This window comes from Silene latifolia, chromosome 8 (genome assembly GCF_048544455.1).
Source record: "Silene latifolia isolate original U9 population chromosome 8, ASM4854445v1, whole genome shotgun sequence".
Taxonomy (NCBI): domain Eukaryota; kingdom Viridiplantae; phylum Streptophyta; class Magnoliopsida; order Caryophyllales; family Caryophyllaceae; genus Silene; species Silene latifolia.
In genome coordinates this window covers 10,140,961-10,150,956 of record NC_133533.1, presented here as the reverse complement: position 1 = coordinate 10,150,956, position 9,996 = coordinate 10,140,961, and the positions used below count along the sequence as shown (strand labels likewise).

At 33.4% G+C, this 9,996-nt stretch overlaps 2 protein-coding genes across 2 annotated transcripts; both read left to right on the top strand.

Annotated features, from left to right (window-relative positions):
* Positions 1-2,364, top strand: LOC141594638 (protein neprosin-like). Its single transcript, XM_074414643.1, has 7 exons — positions 1-114; positions 290-376; positions 624-833; positions 1,159-1,299; positions 1,592-1,642; positions 2,031-2,177; positions 2,341-2,364. The coding sequence occupies exons 1-7, from the start codon at positions 1-3 to the stop codon at positions 2,362-2,364; spliced, it is 774 nt and encodes a 257-aa protein (XP_074270744.1).
* Positions 2,365-2,418: 54 nt separating this feature from the next.
* LOC141594637 (protein neprosin-like) lies at positions 2,419-7,173 on the top strand. Its single transcript, XM_074414642.1, has 8 exons — positions 2,419-2,683; positions 3,892-3,977; positions 4,087-4,173; positions 4,721-4,942; positions 5,049-5,213; positions 5,312-5,362; positions 5,665-5,811; positions 6,416-7,173. The coding sequence occupies exons 1-8, from the start codon at positions 2,419-2,421 to the stop codon at positions 6,770-6,772; spliced, it is 1,380 nt and encodes a 459-aa protein (XP_074270743.1). The 3' UTR covers positions 6,773-7,173.
* The last annotated feature ends 2,823 nt before the right edge of the window (positions 7,174-9,996 follow it).

The following is a 9,996-nucleotide window of genomic DNA, read 5'->3' as shown; positions in this document are numbered from 1 at the left end:
ATGACGAACGATGTTTGCATCTACTTACTTGTAGTAGCTATATTATTTTCGAACGTTTTGTTAGGTGATGGGAGGCAATTTGGAGGTTTGAAGGGTATTCTTAAAACAATAAAGGTATCACCTTGAAGTAATTAAAATAAAACTAAAATTTTGTATATACCATTCATATATTGCGCGGAATCTAGACTAGTAACATTATGAAGTATATAGAACATATATATTTAGAGACGACGAGCGAATATATTACAAATAACAATATGAAGAATGATCTATAATCTATATATTGCAGACTGAAGATGGTGAAGTGATAGATTGTGTGGACATATATAAGCAGCCTGCTTTTTCACATCCACTTCTTCTTAATCATACCATTCAGGTTTGCCTTTCTATAAATACTACTCGTAACGTGACAATTACTCGATATGAGATTCATACCACGGTTATGTAGAACTACTAACTTATAAAATAGTCGTATGCGTAATTAAAACGATTGGATTTCCTTTATGAGTTCATTCTATAAATTTGTGTGCCCTAGGTCAGGACAGTAAGGCACACGTTAAAAAATCCCGATAAAACATCAACATACGATTATTAATAATATATTTATTGTTGTGATTTTGCAGCTTGAACCAAGTTTCAGTACAAGTAGTTTGAGATCACAAGATGTCATAATACAATCATGGCATAACAATGGTGAATGTCCACAAGGTTCAATTCCTATTGTAAGAAATCTACAGGCAAATAGTAGGCCTGTTTTCCCAAAAAAATTTCCACCTTTTTCATCTGCACATGCGCAACAAAACGACGATGAAAATCTAAATTTTCAACATCAGGTAGGTATTTTTTTCTAGTTACGTACGATACAGGATGATCCTAAGTTTCAATTTCATGTCATCCATATCGACTGCTATTTTCTCACAATATAAAATAACTACAAATTATTTTAACGTGAAAATAATGAGTTTAATAAATCAAGCGTGACAATTTAAACGTACTAACCCATTGACGACTCGAGTGATTATTTACATTTTTTTTTTCAAATTTGTCCTTATAAAGAGTTCAAATTAATGAATTAGTTATGTTATAGCGGATTGAAAGGTGTCTCGTATACATAACTTAATTTTTAAATTTTTGTGATTATAATGTGATGGAATGAAGTGGGCTCTAGTGAGTGCCAATCGAGATGGACAAATACAAGGAGGACATGCAAAAATTAATAATTGGAAACCTTTCGTCAATGCGAAGGGTGGAAGTATGTCACAAATATGGATTGCAGCAGAAAGTGGTGTGCTACTGATCGTGAAACTATTGAGGCTGGCTGGATGGTAAGTAATTAAGTAGCGTATTACTTGACCCGACTTAGACGATCTTCAATTCATTCTATTGGTTATCCTTCTGACACGACCAACATTATCTAAATGTACAATAAATAAATGATATGGAATACAAGACATAAAGTATAAACAATTGGATTTAAGATGGAACACGAAAAATAAAACAGAGTAATCTCTCTTCGAAAGACAACGGTGGTGCGATAATTTACCCACGACCTCTCGTATATTAAAATTGCTTTTGTTTGGAATAATTTCAGGTGGCTCCATCTACTGCTTCAAGTGATCCAAAAATATTTATTTACTGGACCGTAAGTTTTCTTGAATTTCTTAATGACTTAACAATAATATTAAGAAAATATGGTCGGGATAGTTATCAAAAATCAGATATACTACCACCAGTTGTATAATTTTTGAGCATTAAAATAAAGTTTTTGAGTTTTGTTTTAAAAATTATGAGTTTTATTATAAAATTTCCGAGTTCATTTATTTAAACATTAATAAGCTCAAAAAATTACAATATAACTCAACATTACATATAAGTTCAGTTAAATTTGATTTTTGATGGAAAAAATTAAAATATAACTTATAAAATTTAATAAGCTCAAAAAAATTAAACATATACTCAAAAACAAATAAAAACAGATAAAGTCTAAGGTATCTCCTCCTATTTGATTTAACGAGTATTTTCTTTTTCAGAATGACAATTACAACCGTACGGGATGCTATAATTTAGATTGTCCAGGGTTCGTACAAACTAGCCGTTCCTTGGCACTCGGCGCGAAATTGGGGAAAATTTCTACTTATCATGGTGCACAATTTGATATCGAGTACAATGTGCGAAAGGTAAAATTCTTAAATTATTTTCCGAATGTTATTCACCACGGTACATTGTGTTTTAAAAGAGCTAAAACCCTGTTTTTTTGAACTGAAACTGTCTGAATTGAATTGAATGGAGCTGAAAAATTTCCAAATGAGTGATCGATGGTTATGGGTTTTACATGTGTAGGACCGTAACTCAAAGAATTGGTGATTAACAATAAATGGAAAATCACAAGGATATTGGCCAGCAAAATTGTTCAAAAAAATGTCGAAAAATGCTGATGTTATCGGATGGGGAGGTGAAGTAGTCGACACCGCGGACTACAAGACTCCTACACAAATGGGGAACGGACGTACAAGTACTGGTGCAAGTTACGTGAAACAAATTAAGTTCTACGTTGATGATGATGAAACTCCTGTAATTACTCCAGCCGCGGATGATCTTGATATTCTCGAAACTCAAGGAAATTGCTATTCTGTGTCCGAAAATGATGGCGATGAGCTAGTCGTCTTCTATGGCGGCCCTGGATGTCGCAAATGAGCTTAAACTACCATGGTTACTAATTATGTATGGTCGTCGGTGTATCACATAATCATACACAACATATTGAATAATAAATTTTGATTATTATTGTTTTGTTTTGGATTTGGATTTTACTCTATTGTTTACTTCCTGCATGCATTTCACAAATATTATTCTATAACCAGTTGTATAGTAGTATTGTACAACCGGCTCAAATTTGTTGAGCTCTTACACAAAGTTGTTGAGCTATTTTTCAAGGTATTGAGCTATTTTACTAAGTTATTGAGTTTAATAATTATTCTGTTAAGCTCAATAACTTTATACCATACCTCTATAATTTTATTAATAGAACTCGACAACTTTATAATAAAGCTCAACTACATTAAATAAGTTGTATATACAAGAAGTTGTATAATACATTAACTGCATGCATTTCATTCGTTTCTATACATATTTCTGTTTTGGAAATTTCAATCAATTCTATACATTTCCTAATTTAGTAAACTTTTAAGTCCCAAAATGACTACGCTGCCCTTGTGTGTTGCCCCTCATCATCCATCATCTAAAGTTCTAAACTAGTTTATTTTACCAAGTTAATAAATTACATGTCATAATTAATTAGATGGATTATCTTCCATTATACAGATGAATATTTTGGATAATTTACCAAATAAATGATTAAAGATAAATAAATGATTGAGACCAGATAAATAAATGATTGAGACCAGAAAATTAAAGTAAACGAGGTACTCGTATATTTTGGAAAATTTACCAAATACGCTAAATGAATATTTTGTGGGTTAAAGCGGGACCTCACCTTACTATTAAACCCACAAAAATATTTGGTAAATTTTCCCAAAACATTGCATAGTTTACAATAATAGTACAAAATATACAAAATAATAAATAATAATAAACTTACTAAAAGAGAGATTTATTTACATAATATTGTACTATTTTTTCCTTTATTACAAATATTAGGTTAATTTTTGGTTCAAAGTTTCTATGATTAACTACCATAGCTACATAGATTTCGTTCAATGTTTATTTATAATTTTATTTGACTACCATAAAAATAAAAATTTTTAGGTTTCAGAGTATTATAAATAAAAGCTCAGTTATTGTTCAACAAAGATCATTAAACGCAAAACAAATTATAATTATATTAATTAACAAATTAAGTCATGATTAACAATGTTTGCATGTGTTTATTAGTAGTAGTAGCTATATTATTTTCGAGCGCTTTGTTAGGTGATGGGAGGCAATTTGGAGGTTTGAAGACTATTCTTAAAACAATAAAGGTACGTACATCTTAAAGTAATTAGAACAACAATCCGTCTCATTGTAGACGGACACATTGTGTGAGATCGACACTAGTAACATTATGAAGAATGATTTGTTATATTGCAGACCGAAGATGGTGAGGTGATTGATTGTGTCAACATACTTAAGCAGCCTGCTTTTTCACATCCACTTCTTCTCAATCATACTATTCAGGTATGTCTTTTTATAAATACTCCTCATAACGCGTAACCATTTCTCGTTCAGAGATTTATACCATGGCTATTAGATCTATCAAACGGGTCGGGCAGATCGGGTCATCAAAAGTAATTTTGACAGGTCTAAATTGGCTATGTAGTACTATTTCTTTACATCCGAAAAAAAAAGGAAAGTAAATTATTAACTTATGAATAATATTAGGGCTGGCAAATGGATCATTCGGGTCGGGTTCAGGTCGGGTTATTTTGGGTCAGGTCAATCTGGGTCGTTTGGGTCATTTCGGGTCATGATTTTGCCTTAATTAAGTCCTTTCGTGTCATTTGGGTAATCAGGTCATTTTGGGTCACTTAAATCGGATCACTTTGGGTTGGGTCATTTGCGGGTCTTGGGTCAGCCTTATCGGGGCGGGTCAGTTTTCCTAGGTCTACTTATGATCTACATTATGTGCCCTAGATTCAGTCAGGACTCAAGCACATGTTAAAAAATCCCGATAAAACATAGACATACGATTGTTAATAATATATTTATTGTTGTGATTTGGCAGCTTGAACCCAGTTTCAATGCAATTACAAATTGTTTTAGATCACGAGGTGACTTACTAATACAGTCTTGGCATAAGTATGGGCAATGTCCAGATGGTTCAATTCCTATTGTAAGAAAACTCATGCAGGGAAATAATAATAGGCCTATTTTCCCTAAACAATTTCCACCTTTTTCATCTGCTGATATGCTACAAAATAATAATGATGCAAATTATCAACATCAGGTATATATTTTTTTCTTGTATTTGTTTAATTGGTATACGTTAGAAAAATCGTATTCAGAATTATGACAATTGTGCACTCTTGTGAATATAATGTGATGAACTGAAGTGGGCTCTAGTGAGCGCGGATCGAGACGGACAAATACAAGGAGGACATGCAAAAATTAACAATTGGAGGCCTTTCGTTAATCAGGAAGGAGGAAGTATGTCACAAATATGGATTGCAGCATCAAGCGGCGATAATGATCGTGAAACGATTGAGGTTGGCTGGATGGTAAGTAATTAAGACGATCATCGCCCTCATCTCGTGTTTCATCTTGTATACTATTGTTTACGAAATCATTTTACGAATTTTGTTTGAAACAATTTCAGGTGGCTCCATCTACTGGTTCTAGTGATTCGAAAATCTTTATTTATTGGACGGTAAGAATATTTTTCAATTTTTTTTTTTTAAAAAAAACTAATTGTTAGAAATGTGGCTTGAGTGTAGTGGAGTGTGTGTGCCTCAAAGCGTTGCAATGGCAACGAATTGAGAGGTCCCGGGTTCGACTCCTTCTGGAGTCTTCTGATTCACTGTCATCCTAAAGGATGTCTTACATGGCACACGTGGTTTGCAGGGTATTGCATGTGCCCGGGGGGATTCAACCCCTCGTCACCAAAAAAAAAAAAAAAAAAAAGAAATGCATTCTCAAAATAAAACAATATTTTTTTATTTTATTTTTCAGAATGATAATTACCAAAGCACGGGTTGCTATAATTTAGATTGTCCTGGGTTCGTACAAACTAGCAATACGTTAGCAATTGGTGCAAAATTGGCAAATATTTCTACTTATGGTGGAGCTCAATTTGATATCGAATACGATGTGCGAAAGGTAAAGTTCTTAATCTCGAGTTTGTTTTTTTTTTTTTTTTTTTTTTTTTTTTTTTTTTTTTTTTTTTTTGTGTCTTCTAAGCTATACCCTTGCGTTTTTAAAATTTATGTTGTAACTTGTAACTAGACCTGTACTCGGGGCGGGCGCCAAAGGGCGGGTCGGGTTCTTCTCTTTCGACCGGGCCGGGCCGGGGAGGGGCGGGCTTGGTTGGGCTGGGATATGCTTGACCCGGGCTAGGGCTCGATGCGGGTCAGGGGCGGGCCGGCTAGCGGGCCTTATCAATTTATTTATTATTTTTATTATTTTTGCTAAAATGGCGGGCCAAGGGCTGGCCGGTCTGGAATTTTAGGACCCGGGCCAGGCCAGAGCCAGCGGCGGGCCAAAGCCGGGCTGGGCCGAGTCAGACCGGGTTGCATAAATAACGGGCCAATACGGGTCGGATCCGGGCCGGATCGGGTCAGGCTGTGCTGATGGCCAGCTCTACTTGTAACTTTGACCTCTAGCTTGCAAGGACTGCAACGTAGAATTTCTCAAATACTTAAATTTCAGCAAATTTACGTATTGTTTTTAACAGTCCTGGCCTGAACCATGAATGCATGTGCAGGATCCGAAGTCAAAGAATTGGTGGTTAACAATAAATGGACAAACACAAGGATATTGGCCAGCAAAACTGTTCAAAAAGATGTCGAAAAATGCCGATGTTATAGCATGGGGTGGTGAAGTAGTCGACAGCGTCGACTACAAGAATCCTACACATATGGGAAATGGTCGAACAACTGAAGAAAATCCTAGTTATGTGAAACAACTAAAGTTCTACGTCGATGATGAAGACGCTCCTGAAGTTACTCCGGCTGCAGATGATCTTAGCATTCTCGAAACTCAAGGGAATTGTTATGCTGTATCTGAAAACGATGGCGATGAGCTAGTCGTCTTCTATGGTGGCCCTGGATGTCCCGAATAGATCGCTTGGATCATTGGATGTATCACGTAATTTTACATTATATCTAACGAGAAGTTTTAAATAATTTATTCATTTAGATTCAATATAGAAAAAAGTTGTCTTAAGTATTATGGCAGCATGTTTTCATTTAACGGAATGACAAGTTGTCTAAAAAATGCCAATTTTTTTGTCTTTATTACTCTTATGTGGTAATATTTGACTCTGTCTTGAACTTAAGATAGATATTACGGATAATATCTGTCTTAATCAAGACTTAAGACTTACTAGTAGTATGGTTATCTAATAACAAGTTTTGATTATTATTGTTCTGTTTGAATTTGGATTCTACTTTATTGTAAAAGTAAAAGAATTCTAGGATATTGATTTTCGCCGATATCCATTGTGAATTGTTGCTTTTTTTTTTATCGGTCGAGTATTTCAATTCCATATTCCAGTGTCTCATGGGAAGAAATGGAATAAGGTTGTTTCAAACCTTTTATATTGATTATAAGGGGTATTTTAATCAAAGGTAAACAAATAATTTGGATGGATGGATGAAACAGATAGATAATACCGATTCCATATTCCAGTGTCTCATGGGAAGAAATGGAATAAGGTTGTTTCAAACCTTTTATATTGATTATAAGGGGTATTTTAATCAAAGGTAAACAAATAATTTGGATGGATGGATGAAACAGATAGATAATACCGATTCCATATTCCAGTGTCTCATGGGAAGAAATGGAATAAGGTTGTTTCAAACCTTTTATATTGATTATAAGGGGTATTTTAATCAAAGGTAAACAAATAATTTGGATGGATGGATGAAACAGATAGATAATACCGATTCCATATTCCAGTGTCTCATGGGAAGAAATGGAATAAGGTTGTTTCAAACCTTTTATATTGATTATAAGGGGTATTTTAATCAAAGGTAAACAAATAATTTGGATGGATGGATGAAACAGATAGATAATACCGAGTTAAGAAAATCTAGACCAGAGCACTACAAATCTACAATAGCGCTTCCAAAGGCTCTACGTAAATATGGGAAGAGACATGCTAAAAGATACAGTACTCTTTTAATTTAATTATTTTGTATAAATTATTTTAGTTAACGGTAAATAAATAATTAGGAAAAAGGAACTGATGATCCAATGTTTTGGAAAATTACCAAATAACCTAAATAAATAATTTGTGTGTTAAAGTGATCTTTGTTGAGTCCTCCGCAGCGGGCTTATAGAATTGGGTGCATGAAACCGGCCCACAAGCAAGTGAGGTTCTATCCTAAAACCAATTGGTGATAGGAGGAGTAGCCCAGTAACTTATAAGCTAGCCTCTTCACTATTATTCTACCGATGTGGGACAATGCCCCTCACACACATATGGGAAGAGACCTCAACAATCTTACTAGTTACTATGAACACAAACTCTTGTTTACAACATTAACAAACAAAATTTGGTAAAATCTTCCCCAATCATAAACCTACTTATAAAGAGATTGTTCCCTCTGTTTTCGTAAATAGTTTACATCTACTTTATTCCGTGAGGGAGAAATAAAGCAAGTGTAAACTATTAACTGGGACGAAAATAGTATATAATATCGTGAAGATATTGTGATATCAAATACTATACTACTTTCCTTTACAAATATTAGGTTTTAGGTTCAATGTTATATGATTAACTACCATAGTTGCATAGTTTCGTTCAATGTATATAATTTTATTTCATTAATTACATACTAAAAAACCGTTGATCATATTACCATAATTTTTCTTAGGTTTTAAAGTATTATATAAAATCCTCGATTTGTTCAGCAAAGATCGTTATATTACACTCAAACAAAAGTTCTCTTAACATTTTCAAGAAATTATAATTATAGCAAATTAAGTCATGACAAACAATGTTTGCATGTATTTAGTTGCTGTAATAGCTGTATTATTATTTTCTAACGTTTTGTTAGGTGATGGAAGAAGGATACATGGAGGTTCCAAGGGTATTTTAAAAACAATAAAGGTACATACACCTTTTAAGTAATATCAAAACGTAGTTTATTTTCGTAGTTTTTCACCGAATGATAGCTTCAATTAAATAATTGTACATATGTTAGAAAAACCGAGACAATTGACGACAAATATGATAGAGATTGAACCACCTACCTCAAAAACAAGTCACAAGTTCACAAATAATCACAATTGTTACTTTTGTCATAAGGGAGACATTGTAATTTTTAGGGCGAAAATTTTGCAACATTATTTAAAATTTACCAACTCTCTAAAGATTGTCAACCGAAAATTTTAATTATAGATATGTCTCGTTATTTCTAGTTTTAATCTAATTTCTATTGCTGACAGAAGATGGTGAGGTGATAGATTGTGTGGACATATATAAGTAGCCCGCTTTTTCACATCCACTTCTACTTAATCATACTATTCAGGTTTGTCTTTCTATAAATACTACTCGTAACGTGACTATTACTCGATCAGAGATCCATATTACGGTTATGTAAAACTACTAACTTATAAAATACTCGCATGCATAAATAAAACAATTGGATTTCTGTCATGAGTTCATTCTACATTGTATAGTGTGCGGGCACACGTATAATATATTTAATTACTCGATCAGAGATCCATATTACGGTTATGTAGAACTACTAAATTACAGAATACTCGCATGCATAAATAAAACAATTGGATTTCTGTTATGAGTTCATTCTACATTGTATAGTGTGCAGGCACACGTATAATATATTTAATTACTCGATTGAGATCCATATTACGGTTATGTAGAACTACTAAATTACAAAATACTTGCATGCATAAATAAAATAATTGGGTTTCTGTCATGAGTTCATTCTACATTGTACTGTGTGCAGGCACACATATGATAATATATTTAATTATTAATTGTTGTGATTTGGCAGCTTGAACCCAGTTTCGGTACAACTAGCAGCTTGAAATCACAAGGTGACATAACACAATCATGGCATAAGAATGGCCAATGTCCACAAGGTTCCATTCCTATTGTAAGAAATGGTAGCCCTACTTTCAATAAAAAATTTCCACCTTTTTCGGATGCTCTAATGACAAAGAATAATGACGACTCAGATTATGTACATCAGGTATTTTTTTTCTTGTATAAATATATATTATTTTTCTCTAGTTATAATTAAAGATGATACGGAGTTTCAATATCATGTAAATACCTCATTTATAAATAAAAAACGTAACAAGTTTGACAAC

Excerpts from the sequence above, each read along its gene's own strand:
- LOC141594638 (XM_074414643.1), top strand. The coding sequence starts at position 1 with ATGACGAACGATGTTTGCATCTACTTACTTGTAGTAGCTATATTATTT. Across the intron at positions 115-289 it reads GTATTCTTAAAACAATAAAG|ACTGAAGATGGTGAAGTGAT; the intron begins GTATCACCTTGA and ends TATATATTGCAG. Across the intron at positions 1,643-2,030 it reads AAATATTTATTTACTGGACC|AATGACAATTACAACCGTAC; the intron begins GTAAGTTTTCTT and ends TTTCTTTTTCAG.
- LOC141594637 (XM_074414642.1), top strand. The coding sequence starts at position 2,419 with ATGTCGAAAAATGCTGATGTTATCGGATGGGGAGGTGAAGTAGTCGAC. Across the intron at positions 3,978-4,086 it reads CTATTCTTAAAACAATAAAG|ACCGAAGATGGTGAGGTGAT; the intron begins GTACGTACATCT and ends GTTATATTGCAG. Across the intron at positions 5,363-5,664 it reads AAATCTTTATTTATTGGACG|AATGATAATTACCAAAGCAC; the intron begins GTAAGAATATTT and ends TTTATTTTTCAG.